The sequence below is a fragment of the Euprymna scolopes genome, chromosome 37 (assembly GCF_053919585.1).
Source record: "Euprymna scolopes isolate OS-2025 chromosome 37, ASM5391958v1, whole genome shotgun sequence".
Taxonomy (NCBI): Eukaryota; Metazoa; Mollusca; class Cephalopoda; order Sepiida; family Sepiolidae; genus Euprymna; species Euprymna scolopes.
Window position 1 is genome coordinate 14,818,803 of NC_136518.1, and position 20,434 is coordinate 14,839,236.

Genomic DNA, 20,434 nt, shown 5'->3' on the forward strand with positions numbered 1-20,434 from the left:
ATTAAAAAACAAAAACTAAAAATCTGTATGATGTATGGACTATGACGGAATGAAAATATATTCCCAAAATCACATTAACTGATCAAGTAATTTTTAAAATAAAGTAAAACTTTATGAGTAACCAAGAACAACTGTCTTGTCTGCCATTTTGCAAACAATCTAAAAACCAAAAAAGGAAATAATTCAAATTTGCAAGATTTATGTTGTAATGCTTGTTAATTATCATTAATACATTAAAAATGATTTCTTTATAAAAACTACTAAATCAATTAACATAATTCATACTGGATTTATGTTGCTATGCTCACAAATTACTGTTAATTGCTTAAAAATCATTTTCTTTATAAAAATACAAGTACTTCAATTTACAGGATTTTTTTTTGGAATATGAGAATTTCATTTTGTCCTGAATATGTACATCATACAGATATTTTTTTGTTTTTTTCTTTTAAATGTAGAGAGAATTCTGGACAAGTACCATAAAATGTAATTTATAATCTATTACAATTATAAAGTTTAACAAAAATAAAATTTATCTTCAAAGCTTAAAAAACAAAAAGAAAAAACAAGGAATGGCTGTTGTAATGGTCTCAGTATAGGTTTATGTAGTATTAATTAAGATAAAGTTGCATGAATGTCAGGTTTGTTATAAATATTCCTGCGAGTTAGAGAAGGTAGGGGCAGAAAGATGAAAAAAAAAATAGTGGAAGGGCAGATGAGGTTTCAGTTTGTACACATGGAAATAATACTGCAATAGTACGACCAGATTAAAACATACAAATAAAAAATAATTTAGGGAAACTTATATAAAAAAAAAAAATGAAAATAAAGTTTAGGGTAAGAGGACGATTTTCATATGTGTATGCTGAAATGATACAGTTTAAAAAGTTAAGTCATAACAAGTACACGAAGCTGGGTCTCATTGCACAAGTTCAGAGGACACACCTATATATAGGTAATTATTTGCAACAACAAGAAGAGAGAAATCATTTACTGGAATATAAGTTTGGAGAACATCAAATGTGTGTGGGAGTTTACTTTAAAATTTAAGATAGACAAATATGTCAAATTGAAGGAAATATCTGAAATGTTGTGAAAAAGAAAATATTTTCATAGAAACTATTGGAGAAAAAAAAAAAACAAGAATAGTAAAAGAATTCTTGATCTGTATGGAAATAAAATTGTAAGCCAGATGAAAAATGGCCTACAGAGAGGAAGGGGTCTAATGACTTCTTTTAATAGAAAGAATAATCAGACATGGTGGCTAAACAAATAAAAAAAAATTAAAAAAATGGAAATCTCTAGAGAAAAAAAAAAGTAAATAAAAAAACAATCGCATTATTCCCCTCAGAGGAACCTCCATTGCTCACTTTTGTTTTTAAGAAAAACTGTTTTACAGAGATTTCATTTGTTTTTTTTCTGTCAAAATTACACATTTTTAAATAGATTTTTTCATGGTAAATAAATGTTGTATGTATGTGAATGTTTTATTAAAAAGATATACCTAAAAAAAACTTGAAAATTTTTGTAGAAAAACTTTCTTCATAAATTGTAAATCACTTGCATTGCAAATGCTTTAATAATGGCCAATTTTAATGAAAACATAAAAAGGTAACAAAATAACGGTGAAAAACAATACACGACAACGTCTAGACATCATAAACAACTCTGGAAATTAGGTATGTGTGCATTATATATATATATATATATCTATATATATATATATATATATATATTACAGTTTCTAGTTACACTGAAGAGCTGTGATACAACAAAACAGCTGTTTTTGAAAGAATATATTATATATCAGTTTTATTCATTCATGTAATTAACCAAAGTATCCTATAGTTTCACTGCATGTGTTTGTCTAAGGTTGAAATGCTTCTTGTCCTCACCCATCTTAAACACGTGCTGAGAAACCAAGTTTCTATGATGAATTGTATAAATTAATTTTAAAAAATATATATCGCGCTCTTACTTCAATAATTAAGCACATTAGTTAAATTTTCTGGTAATACTAGAATTTTACTAATATATCTTTTAAAAGTAACACAGTACAGTATATCTACAAAATATACAACTGACAGTTGAAGGTTTTCTTTTTTTTTTTTATGGAGACCAGGGAAATAACTGCTGACTTTTTAATGTTTTTAAACAGTCACTTGCATGCTCTTCGCTCTTCAAAAGGTTACTTCATGCTGCATGCGACATGCAACAAGGTAGAAACTGACATTTAAAAACTTTTTTGGAAGAAAAAAAAAAAATCGTAATAAAATCAAAAGCAAATACCAGAAATAGAAATACACACACAATCTCAATTCAGTTAACAGGATTTTTTTTTTTTTTTTGCCAATAGCTTTCATATTTCTTTGCTGAATTTGTTTGAACAGTTTACTCCTAACAGTATATCAATTCATTATATTAAAATAAATATTGCATTTCCTCAATTATTTACACACAAAGTAATTTCAGAAGTATGAAAAAATTGGTCTTTGGTTTGGTTCCTTCGTCTTCAGGTTATTTAATGCAGAATCTGATCATTTTGTTGAAAGTTTTTATGCTTCAAGTTCTTAATATCTTTAAATATTTATTCATTGTGTTTGGTTTGGTTGTTTTGTAGAGAATTGTTTTTGATTTTGGCTTTGCAGAACATGATTGAGTTTTACAAAGAAAAAGGATAAAAATACAATAACATCAATGTTTGGTGCATTCTAGATCTGGAAACCAATACATTAAGACAACCTGATTTGGTATCAGCAGAATGCAAGAATTAGTGTGAAAAGGTGAAGTCATTGGCACTCAGAATCGTAAAAGACATTTAATGTCAAAAAACACTAAAAGTCCTTATTCACATGTGGGCAGCTGATAAGATTCAAAATGAGGTATCTGTTTAGGTAGGTTGCTCTCAGTCTGGTATCTCACTCAACAACAGTAAAAATACAGTTCCAAAACACACTATAGATGAATGAAAGCTTAGTCAAGTAGATTTGCCAACAGCAGTAAAATTTTGAAAATGTGAGAAGATGGTGCAGTTGTTTTGATTCATACCACTCGTATATCAAAGCAGGATACAGACTTCTAATTTACTAATAACATCTAAACCGAAACAAAAGCATTCAATATGGCCAATCAGATCATTTACAATGAGGAATCAAGATCCTGCATTTCTTTCAGTCATTGGAGATTTTTCATTATTTAATTTTATTGCAGAATGAATGAAAAAAATAAATACAAAAGGTCCTACAACAAAGTACTAACTTGTCGGAACTGACTTTAGATGTAATCAGCTCAACTACTATGAATAAATGACAATGCAAAGGTGCAAACAAAATGCCTACGCAACATTTAGCCAATCCGCAGGTTAGATAAAGAAAGAAAATATTCTAGAATATTTGATGGGCAGCAATTAAAAAACCTAAGCAAATTTAAAACAGACATTAAATAATGTGCACCGCGTTCACATGAAAGCACTTCTACCCCCTACTTCCAATAGATCAGCCCAACTTAGATCTCAAATCCGAATTTAGTTAGGCAAGCAAGATGGTCACTTGTAGCCCCTGAAACAGCTAACCCCCACACCAGAGTAAGCCATACTTTTCCTGACAAGAGTCATTCATAATGATCTCAGGCAAAACTAATGATAATCAGCATAGACTACATAAAATAGCTATGCAAGAGCAACTATGACAAATCAGCATCGCCAACATAAAAGCAGCAAGCAGCCATATAAACTATTATTACTGCTGATAATGCAAACACACAATCATAAGTGTCTACATGAACAAGGCTAGTCTTTGTCACTAGATATAGCAATCCAAAAATTACCCATTTCAAAGAAAATCTGGGCCATCAGTAAAATACTATGAGATTATTTTTATACAAAAGTCTTTCTGATGTAAAGCGTGGTAGTAGATCTGATTGTGCAAATAAAATTACCTCCAATTTCCTGTATGTATGAAGAATTATAAAAAAAATATTGAGCAGGACTAAATATTAAAATAATTGAAAATATATTTTTTTTAACATACTGCCTTGAACCACCTATTAATCTAACATATGGCATAATCACATTGACACATCAGTTCTCATTAGATCAGCAAAGTTAAACAACATTGAGCCTAAGATATACCAGATGGGTAATCTCTGAGAATATCAGGCGCGATATGTAGGAGAACGTTGACACATCTGCCAGCTTTTGCATCCCATCTGTTCTGCCGCTGAATCAGGCCGAGACGAGAGAGTATGACTAGCTCTGCGCAAACCAGCTTAACTCTAAACTAACTCCCAACAAGAATCATTCATCATCTGAGATGATCGGATAATCTTTGTCAGCATGACGAATGAACTGTTTGCTTAATATAAAGTAAATAGTTTTGTTTTTTAGTTTTTAAATCTACCTTCTGTTAATAAAAGCTATTCCGGTCAAAGAAATAAGGGAAATGTGTACTTCACTTTCTGCTTTCATATATGGAATCTATAAACTGGGAAGAATAAACTATAAAATAATCTGAACAAATTCAAAGGAGAAATATGAAAATTATTTGCCAAAAAACGGATTACTTTTCAGTGAATCGGTGTAGTCGATGTATTGTCATTTCGTATGCGTGATAAAAATCAAACGTCAAAAGAATATAAATATAGATTAAAAAAAAAAAGAAAGAAATGAACCAAAGAAATCAAATATGATTTTCTGTTCTCATCTTTTAATTTAAAGAAAACATGATTAGGGCAGGACGCTGTCAAGTTATTACGAAATATCCCACATCAAAAATATGTAATTTTTTTTTTTTTAAAGTAAACTTTTGTTTTATCAAATTTCAATATTTTCTGTTACATATTCTCATATATGCTGTGCTGACCTCATGTCATGGGTCAAGGGTGAACATGTTTTCTTGATACATTTTTTTTTTTTAGGGAGACTGGTATATTCATGAAAAGAGACGATTATTCTAACTTAAAATACATTTAATTCATATAACTAATGGGATAACCATTGCTAAACTCCTTTCTAAGTCGGATCACTAATGGGATGGGCGTGGGGCAAAGAAGAACAATACATAATGTTTAACGTTACTAAAATCTTGGTGGCAACTAAATCTGGTAATTTTCAATGTATTGTCATTAATTATTTCAACAAAATGGATTTAAAAAAAAACATCGTTTTGTACATGAATCAGAATTATGTCATTTTCTTAACTAATACAAGTATCAGGTGTTTTATTTAACGTTGGTTAATATGATTTATTCATGTATAAAATTAATTTTCTATTTAAAATTCATATCTTTGCTTTACTCTGATTTAGCTGGAAGAAATAAACAAAAGATAGTTTTTCTTACGCACTCTTTATTTTAAATTTTCAAACAAATTTCTGTTATGGTAATCTCTATTATATAAAAGTCACTGTGTGTACATGTGTGCGAGTTCATTCCTTATAGGTTCTGAAACAGCTACACCTATCTTTTGCAAATTTCACACAAAGCTAATTTATATATCTGGCAGTGTTCTAAGATATGTTTCTACAGATATTCATCCAATAAAAATTGAAAAAATCCAATCTTAAAAATAGCTTTTCTCTCATAGATAAAAAAGAATTTTTACAGGGGAATATTTTACATTACACCGGCCAAGGGAGATAAAATCTCAGCAAATCATTTTTTTAAAAAAACAAACAAACATTTATTATAATCTGGAGATATAGGTTATTGATAGAGAATTAGACTACAGAATGAATGATCCCCTGTTCAAGTCCAAATGTTCCTCTATATTTCATTTTAATTTTTTCTTATTAATGAGTTCAATTTATGTTAAAAGAGTTACCATTTAAACCGTTGCAAATGATTTCTTCGTTTGCATATTATAAAACGAAACAAGTGACTTTTCCAGGGCATTCATCGTCAAGCCCAAATATCGTGATATTGTAAACAAACAGACGGAATTCGATGAACGACATAATCATTAGTATTATTTATTTTTTTGCGAATTAGTCCACCGGGCAGATTATTCCTCGTAATATATAATAATCAATAGAGGATTAATTCTATAAAAAATACATACGCAATCTGCATAAATTAAAATATCATGTATTTGTATGACTAGGCAATGTCAGGCCGCAAGCTAGTCTACTCTAAAATTGGATGGACAATATGAGAATTATTATCTGGGTAATAGTTGGTCAAGAGATCTGAAGTGGTATTGCAAAACAAACATTATATAAGCGGGGATGGAAGGACAACTGGAGGAGATTAGTTCAAGGAAGAGGAATCTGACAAAGACGCAATGAGGAGAAAGGAGTCAGTCTGTTTATCTTTCTATTGTGCAATGTTTTAGATGAGGATCAATAATTTAGATCATATGGATTATTCGGATTTGTCTCTGTTATGGTGAGCTACCCTATTGTGTCACTACATGGACGCTTCCTGATATCGCAAATAATGATAACAGACAGCCTATGACGAATCCAGAATTAGCCTGTCAATCCATTACTTTTGTACTTTCTGTCAATACATGCTTTAACTTTACCTTGTCTTATTTCTTTTTAGCCCTTTAAGACGGCAACACTTCCAAGACAGAAATGCAAGAACAATAATGCCAAAAATGATTATTCCGTGCTTACTCGTATGGATATTCCACATCACCTTTAACAAGACTAAACCTATAGTGAAATGCTCAACTGTCTTAAGAGTTGTGTTGACATCATCCTGGTGAAGTTTATTTTGAAAAGTGTATATTGCAGAATTTATTGTACCATTTAAATTAAGATGCAAATGAAAAGCAGCATTCTCAGTACAGAATCCTGATGTACTTCTACTGTAAATCTGATATACTGTAATGTGCTATTTTTAGCAGCTAAAAACAAAATAAAATTTGTTCCCCAGGGCCAAATCCCTTATATATCAGATTTCAAGTCTCCAGATTAAGACTTAATGGGAGTTTGGTAGAGACTGTTCCTTAAAGTCATGGTCACTTTTATTTGTCATTGTCATCCTGTCTTCATAAAACAAGTGAGTATATTTAAAAAAAAAAATTTCTGGAATAATTGATTATAGACCATTTGAACATCCAAATTTGTTAGGAGTTCTCCTTAGAATGAACTAGTAGAAAAATAATTAGAAGTAAAAATAAAATTTAGTGGATTAGAGTTTTATCTTGTGGTATAGTAGAACTCCAAGATATGGTTATAGATTACGATGTGGAATACAATGTTTTTCCGGCTCCGGGTTACAGTATTTGCCCCACCTTACTGTGTTATTTATGTTATTTGATTATATACGTGTGTATTATATACTGTACTGTATTTTTTTACTAAATTTTTATCATCTCGGGCTCCTACTGTACAGTTATTTGTGACACATTCCATATGATAAACGGACTTATCTCCCATGCTTTCAATTAAATGGTTTTATTTGAAATACATTTGTTTTAAATCCCACAATTTTGCAGAAGCATCTAATTCCTATTATAATAATCAAAATAGGCTTCAAAGAATGAACTGTGCTTAGCTGGAAGACTCAACATTGTCCGGGATCAAATGAGAAAACATTACCTTTTTTCTGTACTCTTATCTTGCTTTAATATTTTATAAAATTCAATTTTGAGGGTGAATCTCAAAACAGGTACCCAACACTGATATATTCAGAAGAGATTAAGTGACATTAATTTCAATTTTTGTATTGTCTTTTTTTTTTATCTCGCCCAAGGACATAGTATTTAACAATAATAAACACTGTACATCAACTCCAAAACTTAGAACCCATTTCATTCTTTTACCTATTTTTTTTAAATTTCTATAATTTTCAAGTTATAAATTAAAAATAAAGCAACAGATATTTTCTTTTTAATGATGGTATGAACCCAAGACCTCAGAATAATTTGGTATACCCTTTATCAAAATCAAATATACCAATCTAAATAACCCGAGAAATGTAGTTTCAGAAAGTATAAAACGTTAGGAGGTTAGGTCTATTTACAAAACCAAACAAGTTTGAATAGACAAAAACTAACACACACACACATATATATATATTATATATACGTTCATCTGAAAATTACGAAAATATTCTGTGATGAACAAATTAAAAAGGAAAAAACAAAATTATATATATTCATCAACATTTCCTCATCCTGAGGGAGTCTTAAAATAAAGATAAAATGTTGATGAACAAATAATTTTGGGTTTTCCTTTTTCCATACATACACATACATAAATACTTAGTTGTCTCTACATTAGACTAAACACTGTATTGATATTAAGTAATGGTTAAAGAAGTGGAGAGTGAAAGGGCATTATCAATGTCTTTTTTTTTTTTTTAAGAGAGTCACCATTTATCAAGGCCCAAATGTCACAAGGATAAAGCTTAACGAGGGTTGGGCAGTCAGTGAGACAACACTGTAATAATTGGTAGTGGTGGAAATTGGGTAGAATTTGATTATTTAAGAGGACGGCTTAACAAGAACTTCTTCACATTGGACTTAAAAATGATCCTGTAGTCAGTTGGAAAACAGCCCTATGGTATAGAGTTCCACAAGCATTTTATTCATGGAATTTATGCCTAGTTTTAGGTACAGATAGAGAGTAGGAAAATTGTTGACAGTGGTTGTAGGTAAATGCGTGTTTGTAATGAATTTTTGTAGGGGATGGGGCATAGACTGAAGCTAAGTTGAGCACTTGCAATGAAAATAATGATAGGACAGAGAGAGAGACTCACGTCTTTTCTGTGAGAAAGAAGTTGTAAGAAGGTGAAAAGGATGTCGCCTACTAGATTCCGAAGCCAGTTTTGAACTTTGTCAAGGCAGGAAAAGGTGCTCTGAACAGCTATCTGAATGTGGCAACAGTACTCCATCTACGGATGTATTTGGCCCTTATACAGGTCGAGCATTGCATAGAGAGAGTCCTTTTGGAGTAATAGATTGATCCAACAATTTTTCAGTGGCCTTGGCAAAAATCTGATGTGTCTCATTTCAGGTAAAATAGTTCCAAGTTCTACACAGTTTTATTTGACAAATTTGTTTTCTTGCTGTCAAGAATATGAACCACAGAAACTGGAAAATCAGAATGAAGACTTTGTAGACTGTATGCTGTTGATTATAACATATGTAAAAATCTTCTATAAGGATATAGATAAAACAAAGCTACTCAACATTGCCCGGGGACATAAAAAAATAAATAAATAGAACATGTTAAATAGTGTTACTCCACTCCCTAGAAAGTCTTTATTATGCGAGGAGTATAAAAAATAAACCTTCGGAGGCCTTCAGAGCATTAGTAAAAACACAACATAAAATTAGGAATGCCCTCAGAGCACTACTAAGACTAAGTTTCTCCCACTCCTCTTTCTTCGTAGAGAAGTGACAAATTAAATCCAGAGTTGGTGTTTTATTTTGAAAAATGCAGACTCATTTCTTGGGCTATATTAATACATGATACTATTAAAAACTTTGTAGGGGTTCGTTGTGTATTTTTCAGGTTGTAACTGGACATACAAGCACACAGACAACTGTCTTTTATATAATAGACATCTTGTTAAAAATTTACGTGTAAAGGACTTCTTCAAATATATATATAAAAAAAGTTTTAGGGATTATTTATTTTTTTTTTTTTATGAGAGTGTCCTGCCTTAATGCTTGTTTTTGTTTTTTAAAATTTCTTTCTTTTTTAAAAACGTTTAATTGGCCACAGATCATGAGTACCTGTTCCCTCTCTCTGTATCCATTAGACACGACTGAGACACCTGATGACAGGATAATGTCGTCATCTGTTCAGTTCGACAGATGTAGCTTTTATTACGTCTGCTGGATGTCTTTTTCAGATGATCTCCATTAGTCATTAAACCAAATCTGTAGGAAATTGATAGCAAACTGTTTTATCAAGCGTTTAAAGGAAGGAAACATTAGCAACAGATATAGAAGTTCCCTATATATAGGTGTGTTTTTTTGAAGATGTACTTGTAACCCAGACAATTCTGTAAGAAATAATAAGATTAAAAAAATAATAAAGGGGAAGTGGGGAAAAAAGACTGGAAAATACAAGAGCAAGAACAATTATTAACTGTGTCCTTGCACATTTATGAAAAGCAATTTCAATTCATTAATCAGTCATGCTCAAGTTTTTTTTTTCTTTCGATAAATCTTACTATTTTATGAACTATACAATCAAGTATTAGTAATTTTTTTTTTTTGAGAATTTTGCAATTGTAATTCTAGTGTTGCCCACACTGAGGATTGCACCTTCAACCTCGAGAAGAGTATAACTTACAACTGAATTTTACCAGGTAGACGTATTTGTTTTTTGCATTATTCATAGTTATTATCACTTATAGTAATGATTGAACCTTCAACCTCCAGCATATATGCATAGCAATACTAGACATCTTTGTTTAAAGCTACTAAAATTCATACACATGAACTCGTGAGGCAATGGATAAAGGTGTACATTTATAATCGGTTCCAAGTGATGACAGTCTTCTTGGGATGAAAGTTTCAATCTTTACTATAGATGAGAATATCATAAAAAATTAACATCTCCACAGTCATGGCTTATAAAACAAGAATAATCTTATTAGCATGGAAAAGCTAATGAGATCAATTCAAAATTCTCGAGTTTGACAAAGATTCATTAGTTTGAAAAAAATGTTCTTGATGAAGGTGTGATAGGTCGAAACATGAAAATAACAACCTACATGAGAAGAGCAATCTGAATATTATAGAAAAATGGTTTATGACGATTTGATTTGGATTGATTTTTTTTTTTTTTTTTTTTTTCAAATAACTTTCTCTGGTCAGTCAAGCTTAAATTTGAAATAGCTTTCCTGATCAAGCTAAAGTTTAAATTAGAATTTTCATAATTAAATACATAGATCAAAGTAAAACATCTGAGGAAAACCCCATTTTTTTTTTTTGTATAATAAAATAAGTGTCAACGTGAATTGTATTTTTTTTTTTTTTTTTTTTTTTTTTTTTTTTTTTTTTTTTTAGAGATCAGTGAATTGTCACCATTAAGGCGCATTTGAAGAAATGAATAACTAAAGTTAAGCCCTTCCAATGAAGAAACTGGAATCAAAATACAAGGAAAAAGTGTGATGAAAGGAAAGGCAAAGAGAGAGAGGGCAAAGGGAATTGGTAGAGTTTGGTTGTGTATCAAGCAGTCAACCACTGATGAGAAATCTGTATTAAAAGATCTTTTTTTTTAAGATAAACCATTAATCAATATTTCGCACGACAGATGCAATCTTTATAAAGACTTAATTCTATGAAAATTTTATTCCTGAAGAAAAAGCTCTGATAATAAAGCATTTTAACATGCTTAAAATATGACAAAAGGATCATTGGTTCTTGCTCAAAATTTCCCCTTTATTAAAAAACAAAAATACAGAAAAATCATTTACGACATACATACCTGTGACAAAAAGAAAATATTATATTCCAAAAATCATGTAAATTGATCATATAGCCTTTTGCTTTTTTTTTTTTTTTTTTTTTTTAATAGAAAATCATTTCTTAATGGGTTTAAGCAATTAATGATAAACATAGCCATTACAGGCTCGATTTTGATTTGAGTTCAGATTAAATAATCTCAATTTGTTTCTTCAATATGATGGAGCAAGACACTACATCCTCGCTTCCTCATAAAAGTTTATTTTTTGTAAAATAAACTACTTAATTTTTGGAATATGACATTTTCATTCCATCACCAGTATGAGCATCAAAGATTTTCCTGTATTTTTTTTTTTAATAAGATAAAAAGGGAATTCTAGCCAAGCACCAGATCTTTTATACAATATGTACCTCAGATTAAGATACTAAAAGAAGTCATTTGTGCTTTTCTGATAGTTTTTTTTTCATTTTTGATACATTCATAAACAAGCATTCTAATCTTTAATGTTAATCCAGAAATTTTTGATTCAATGTTTTTGCTTTTGAATAAAACAATTTAATTTTATTATTTAAAAAATAAATTTGTAACTTTGTTTAACTTTGATTTATATAAATATCTTAAATGAAACATTAATCACCATAAACCTCTGATTAAACAAAAACTATATATTAGAATTTTTCATTCTTGTCCGGATTTTTCTCTATATTAAAAAAACAAAACTAAAGAAAAATATATATAATGTACTAACCAGTGACAAAACAAAAATATATTCCAGAAATCACAAATTGATCAAGTAGTTTTATTTGTATAAAGAAAATTATTTTTAAGCAATTAATGGAATTTTGTAGGTATTACAACATAAGCCTCACAAGTTTGAATTATAGAGTTATTTCCCTTTGTTTTTTTTTTGTTTTTTTTTAAATTTTTGTTTTCAAAATGGCAGACAGGACAGCCGTTCAACTGTTACTCATAAAATTTGATTATCTTATTTGAAAATAAAACTTGATCAATTTGCGTGATTCTTTTAAATATATTTTTGTTTTGTTATGGGTACATACATCCTACAGATTTTTCTTTATTTTTTGAATATATGAGGATTTCTAAACTAGAAAAGTTTTTTTTTTTAATGAAAATAGATAATTTCTATTATTAGAACGAGTATTTGCACTTTTATAATGTTCACCTTTGTCAGAAGTCACATCAGCTGAAACTCTGATAATTTAACAACTAATTAAAGAAAATCTATGAATGTGTCTCGTATTTTATTTGAATATCACAAGTATAAAAATTTCCATAAAACATACACGCGACCTTGTTTAGTATCTCACTCTGAGGTGGCAATGCATACAAGATTGCACACAAAAAATAAAATAAAAACAAAATGTTAATCCAAAATTAAAACTAATGCACACTTTATGAAATGCGTTTGTAAAAATCCTCTTTTCAGAGAATCCATTTTTTTTTTATCTAAGGATTTTCAAATAAAATGAAATGCAGAATAATTAACAAGTAGGTATCAGATTGTAATAAAAGTTCTGTCAGTTTATTCAAGATTGAATAAATGAAAATTTAATAAAAAAAAAACCCCAAAAAAAACAAACATCAGATTTGTTAATCCCTGTTCTTTTCTATAAGCTCTTATTAAGTGCCAATAAGCTTTTTATACATGGATATAAAAAGAAATTGAACTAGGAAGCTGAAACTAACTTTTTTTGTTTGAATGTAAATTTCAATCCACTCAAATGATAGTAATCTGTTGGTCATGAGGACATAATAGGCGATGCATAATTTTGTAGATCTTTTGTGTTGTGTAAGATTTAACAATGAAGGAATTCACTAAATTTCACACTAAACCAAATATTTTCAAGAAAAATATGTACAGAGATGCACATTTGGTTTACTTTCGACAACCTCTTCATTCTTCAGTTCGCACAATCCATGAGTGATGTTTCTGACAAAGAGGAAAGAATTGCCGTTTTCTAGTTTGGCTGTTATTTTGGATGGCTTGTATGAAGAGATTTCCAATCCAAGACAGGTTAGGTTGGCACCCACTCGTATTAAGGTCAAAATCTGGCTAAAGATGCTCTGGAGCTAACTGTCCCAGTAAATGCTGACCTTGGGTCATTCTACCTCTGCAACTAGAGAATTTACAGCATACAAAACGTTAGCTAGGGTAGATCTTGAAATCCTTCCTTTAATAAAATCTCAAACTTTCTCTATGATATTCTTATAGAATTCATCATTATTAGGTCAGACATCTTTAAGCGGTGTTGCATTATTGAATGGAAAGGGAAGTTGTCTATGTGTATGTTTGTATGTTCAGCTAAATATCCAGAATTACAAGACAAAAACAAATTAAGTTAGTATTGTCTTAATCAGTGTGGCCTTGAATGAATAATATCTAGAATATATGTTTTGTCGAGGGTTGGAGATGAGGTGTCGTTTTTATCTGTGTTATGTACTAATTTTGGAAAGAAACTGCAGACTCCTATGAGGAACCTATTATATAAAGGATAATTGTCTGTGTGTTTATGTCCTGCTAGAGTGGAATGGGCTGGTCAGAGAAGAAGGGGGGAATGAGAAGGGAAAAGAGAGAAGTAGAATGATGGAAGTTTTAATGGATACGTTACATTTTTGCCCCTGGTAACATTAGGTAGCTCTGATAGTCTCACTCACACACACATACACACAGGGTTCATAGATTTTCAATGTTCATTTTCAAGGACATTTCAAGGCTTTGAAAAACCTTCTCCAGACAAAATTTTCCAAACAAAATTTGGGGTTTATTTTACAACCTACAGCGATTTAAAAAAGTAGTAAACAAAAATCAAATATACAACAAATGTTACCATAACCAATAAAAGTTACTTTACAATCTACCTGCATCATTTTTTTTTTTTTTTTTTTAGTGTTTTTAAGTAGTTTTAAATGTTTTTTTCTTTAAATTACATTTTCACCTCAAACAAGGCACAGTGCCACTTTGATGTATGACCAATGACATAAGTTGCAAAGATACTAGGTAGGGGTTTGAGCAGCAAGATGTCTGTTCATATTACACTTGAACTTCTGCATGTCAGTACAGTTGAGGAAGCAGGAACCTGGAATGGAATTCCAGAGTCTAGAAGTTCTGGGGAAGAAACTATTAGAGTAGAAGGATTTCTTACATCTAGGGATCTCTACTGTGTAGGGGTGGGACTTTGCTGCTTGTCAGGTTTGACGGAGGTATTTATGTCAAGGGGGTACAACGGCTTGTAGTTTGTCATACAGCGCCTAGCCTTCCCAAATGGTCACCCATCTGGTACTGGCCAGGCTCAGCGTTGTTTAACTTTGGTGAACTGGCGAGAAACGGTGTGTCAACATGATTGTGCCGTACTTAGTTTTGTGATAAGGGGACATAATTGTTGTATCCACAATACTACTATGCAATTTCAAAATGTATTTCAATTTTATTTTAAATATTAAAAAAAAATAAATTTTAATAGTATTTTTATTAATACTTAAAAAATAATTTAATGGTATTTATTTGGATTTTATTTGTAATATTTCAATACAAATTTTGACTGGACATAAATACAATTTTCAAGGATGTTCCAAGCTAATAATAGAAATAAGACTATTTCAAGGCAAAATCAAAATTCAGGAACTTTTCAAGTTTGTGCGAACCCTCTCATACACACACAAACACACACATTTTGGAAAATATATGGTAATTAAACTACACAGAATTTTCTGCATTTGCCTGACAAATCCTCACAAGGAGGAAACATGGAAAATTTTGTATAGCTTGATTGCCATATATATTTTCAAAACTTACTACCTTGATCTACTTACATATTGAGCACAGCCAAAGTAAATAGTGAAAATATTTACATAAAATAATATATGTAACAAACACTGAAAATAAATTTCAGTTCAAAAGCAAGGGAATTTTATAAACATAGTGTTGACAGATGGGAACAAAATCATAGATAAGAACACGGGAATATGTTAAGTATCAAATCGAAATGTTTTTTTTTTCATCAAGCCTTATAATAAGACAAAAGTTTTATTACAACCTGATATAATAAGATTGTACAAAACAACAAATGTTTCAGTTATTCATCAAATAATAATAAAAAAATATTTTAAATACACTGAAGAAGTAAGTATAAGCATTATTATAGGGGGGGGGGGGGGCAAAAATAAATTTGAGAAACTCTGGTAAAAATTCTTCCATTTTAAATATTTGGTGCTTAATAACTAATCAAAACATCACATGATACTTTTTTTTGGGGGGGGGGGATACTCCAATCATAATAAACTCAAGAAACATAATACATTTTGATAACACAAAAAAAAAAAAAAAAAAAAAAAAAAATTACCCTTTTTTTTTTTTTTTAATTTTACTTATGTTAGTTTGAAGAGATCAAGGGGCTCCTTCCTGGGGCTAACACTTGATTCTATTACAATTTAAATTTATATCTGAGGACTCTTTTAAGAATAGACACTTCCCTTTATGGCTGCTATCTGTATTTCCTTACAGCTTGGTTTTCCAGGGATTGCTCCTAAGTATTTTTATGAGGCCAGTTGCTCTTTTCACAACTGGTATAATGTTTATTTCTTTCAGAGACCATGTTGTTTTTTTATCATTTTTTAGGTCCTGATATTTTATCTTTTCCCGGGTGCACTTTTTTATGTTTTACTAATTTTACTTATTACAATATTTAAGAATTTCTCAGGTGAGGAGGATAGCTGATTTGAACTCTGCTTGGTTGTGGAATTCACAACATTTTGGTTAATGTAACCGCTAACCTTTAGGTGCATCTTTTCAAACTTGTAAATGTTTGGGTCAAACTAGAGAGTCTTTATGCTAAAAATGAGAACCTATATGGAATTTTGAAGAAAATAATTCCCAGCTTTGATTGAAAGAGCCAACTTTAAAAAGCTGCATCTCAAAAAGGTTACATTTGACAAAACGATGTGAATCAAATCCAAATAAGTTCATTAATTCTATAAGTATTAGAAAAAAAAAATCATTTCTGATGAAAACGTTAATTATTTTTTAGAGTTAAAAATCAGAACAAATTGCACCACATTCTTTTTAACAACCCATAACATCCCCCAAGATGAAACTGTATTTTAAATGAAACTAGCAGAGCTACACGCGTTTTCCAGGGCAAAAATGTAACATATTTCTATTAAAACTTCTATCTCTTTCTATCTTTCTCTCCCCAAACCTCTTTCCCTTCAACCCAGCCTATTCCTCTTTAGCTGAACACAGACAACTCTCTTTTATATAATAGATTCAATGTGGAATTAGTTGGCATTTTCATTTCCAAGTTAGTACATAATAATACTACCCCCACTCCTTGACAAAAGTCTGGTTCACTTGAGCCTCAGAGAATGAATAATTTTTTTTCCTAAATTTTAGATATTATGCATCCAGGGTAATGCTTATCAAGAATATACCAACTTTGAGGGTCTTTGTTTTGTAGTTTTTGATTTTAAGCTGGGTATACATACAAACATACACATATGTATGAAATGGGTCAGTTTCTCCAGGAGGTTAGACACAAGGTCAGGTGTAGTTTTAAGCCAGCATACTATCATTAGCATACACTACTCACAAAAACGCCTAAGCAGCCCTGTCAGCATTCCTTGGTAGGAGTGCCTTAGGTGATTAGCAATAAACTAACCCCTTCTCAATGAAAAAGTAAAACCTGGCATGAGTAGACTTCTTGAGATTGAAGAATACCATTACTTGAGTGAGAGAATAAAAAAAAAAAAAAATCATTGTTGGACTGATGTTGAAGACGTATCCTGTAATTAGTAAGAACACACCTACTCAATCTGTGCCGATAATTATGGATATGAAACATGATTATCGATATAGAAACATGAGCTATGAATAAATTAAAGATAATTATGGATATGAAACATGAGCTATGAATAAATTAAAGATAATTATCGATATAGAAACATGAGCTATGAATAAATTAAAGATAATTATTGATATAGAAACATGAGCTATGAATAAATTAAAGATAATTATTGATATAGAAACATGAGCTATGAATAAATTAAAGATAATTATCGATATAGAAACATGAGCTATGAATAAATTAAAGATAATTATCGATATAGAAACATGAGCTATGAATAAATTAAAGATAATTATCGATATAGAAACATGAGCTATGAATAAATTAAAGATAATTATCGATATAGAAACATGAGCTATAAATAAATTAAAGATAATTATCGATATAGAAACATGAGCTATGAATAAATTAAAGATAATTATTGATATAGAAACATGAGCTATGAATAAATTAAAGAACAAACTGTTCAAATGACACTATTCATAAATTCATTAGCAGTGGTTTCAGTCAGTCGTAGTTTATCTCAGATGGACAAATTTGACATCAATAGATCAGCTGACAAAATTGACCAAATGAAAGTTTCTTATTTTAAATAATTAAAACCTATTAACTAAAAAAAAATCCCTTAATTCTGAATATTTTTTTTTACACTTAACAATGCTACATCACATTTTACCAAAAAAAAAAAAAAAAAAAAAAAATACACAAATGCATCCGTTGGATTAGTTGGGATAAGATTTCACAATTTTCTCATCCTATGACCTAAGCATTAAAATTTCAGAAAACTCCATAAATTTATTGGAAAAGTATAATTTTTAGTATATTTAGCAAAAATAATGGTTGGAATAAAAAAAACTGTTTCTTGTCTAGAATTCCACTATATTAAAAAAAGAAAAAAAAACTAAAACAAAGTAAAATCTGTATGGTATACATACCCGTAGCAAAAAAATAATTTCATATTTCAAAAAACACTTAAACTGATCCAGTAGTTTTATTTCATAAAGAAAATCATTTTAAAGTGATTAATAGGAATTTTTAGATATTACAACAAAAATCTTGTAAGTTTGAATTATTGTTGAGTAATTTCCTTTATTTCTTGAGATTATTTTGAAGATGACGTGAAAATCGCTTCTTTTTTACTCATAAAATTTGATTTTCTTATTTAAAAATAAAACTACTTGATCAATTTACGTGATTTTTTAAATAAGATATTTGCGTCCGCCATGGGTATGCACATCAATTTTTTTTTTTTTTTTTAATATGGAGTAAATTCTGGATGCAAACCAAAAACTTCAATTTACATACATATATATCCTATGCTTCAAAGTAAGAACAATGTCCTGCAATAATTTTTATTAAAACTTCTTTTGAGATGGATCAGCAAAAAACAATTAAACGACTAATTGAATGCAGTTCTCATCACACCACAAATTGTCCACATAGTACTCAAGGGTTCTTGAGCTTGATATGTCCCTTGTCGTCAAGTTAGTTTGATACAGACTTGAGCTTGGCAGATTAGTCTCAGCCAGTGTAGACTAAACTGCAAGAATCACCAACCAAACTTAATTCTATTTGGTTTAATTTGTTAAAACAAGGATTGCTTTTTGTCCAGAATTCACCTTATATTAAAAAAACAAAGAAAATCTGTATAATGTATGTACATATAACAAAGAATAAATATTCAAAAAATTACATAAATTTATCAAGTAGTTTTATTTTTATAAAGAAAATCAAACTTTATGAGTAACCAAGGAGAGTGGCTGTCTTGTCAGTCATTTTCCAAAGACTCTAAACAAAAAAAATTCCAATAATTCAAACTTGTGAGATCTATATTGATATATTAATATTTATATATGATTTTTTTTAATAAAAATAAAACCACTTGATCAATTAACATAACTTTTGGAATACAATATTTTGATTTTGTCATGACTACATACATGTCTTTTTCTTTGTTTCAGTTTTTTATAATATAAGAGGAATTCTGGACAAGAAACTAAGAATTAAATGAAAAAAAGGGGAGAAAAAAAAAACTTTGATTAAAATCACTGAAATAAAGAAGAAAAACCAGTGAGTGGAAGATGATTTTCTTTTGTATTTAGAAATTTGTATATTTTTTCATTCTTGTTCAGTGTCCTGCCCTAACAAATACATTCACCTGGTTAAATGTAATGACTAAAAAGTTAGTCACAAAACCCGAGAAATAAACAGGTTAGAAAATCTTATTTCAAGAGCTTAAAACAATCAAATTTCTCTAAACAAGCTAAGAGAGAAAAAAAAAAAAAATTGAAATACTAGTCATCATCAAAATGTTTTTCATACTAATTTGGAATTCTGGCAAATAAACATTCAATGATTATTTAAAAAAAAAAAAAATCTAAAATAAAATAGTTCAATAACATATGAAAAATATATATTATATCAGGCACTGCCTGGGAGGTTTTTAAATTTCAGTTTTGTTTTGCTTTTTACAACAATAGGTTTTTTTTTAATCAAATTATTTGTTAAAATAGGAACTTGAAAGTTAAATTTATTATTATATCATTTGATCATTAAATCGTTAGTTGAACCAAATTGTTAAAAACTTATTTTAAGATAATGTTTTAATCATATTTGGATGCACTGTTCTCATTTTGAGTGAGATTTTTTTTAACGTTTCGGTCAATGCAACCTCCAACCTTCTTTACATGTATCTTGTCAAACTCGGGAATTTGGATGGAATTTTGAGCAGAACCCTTTATTTACTTCACAGAAGGGGAGAAGAGGAGATTGGGTAGCATGCTCTTGTTCTATCAGCCATGACCAGATAGAGGTCCTAAGTAATTTGCAATTGTATTTTTCGGTTGCCCACACTGAGAATTGAATCTTCAGGAGAATATCACTTTTACAATTCATTTTTCCAAGTACTCTAACCACTGCGCCACAGGTTCTTGCGAATTCCCGAGTTTGACAAGATACACCTGAAGATCAGAGGTTACATCGTGAAATGTGAAAATGACACACAAGATGAGAACAGTAGTTCGATGAATCCAAATAAGAGTAACCAATCCTCATCTCAAAAATTCAGTAACATTATCACCATTTATAAAATTATTGGTGATAATAGCTTCCAAAAGTTTGGATCCTAATACATAAGGATTTAATAAATTACTTTTTATGTGACAGTTTTAATGCTTTCAAATGCCTATCAAATTTTAAAGG

The 20,434-nt window shown here is 29.9% G+C and overlaps 1 protein-coding gene across 23 annotated transcripts in view; it reads right to left on the reverse strand.

Moving 5' to 3' along the window:
• Positions 1-20,434, reverse strand: part of LOC145261098 (uncharacterized) — a 446,786-nt gene that overhangs the window by 157,963 nt on the left and 268,389 nt on the right. For 19 of the 23 annotated variants that reach the window (XR_013864412.1, XR_013864410.1, XR_013864411.1 and 16 more), the window contains exon 13: positions 9,689-9,835. The exons of the other annotated variants lie outside the window; for them this stretch is intronic. Coding sequence is in view for 16 of the 19 variants with exons in the window: in XM_080119315.1 (XP_079975441.1) it covers positions 9,689-9,835 (147 nt within the window). In the remaining 3 variants the exon portion in view is untranslated. The remainder of the gene's footprint in view (positions 1-9,688; positions 9,836-20,434) is intronic. 23 annotated transcript variants of the gene reach the window in all.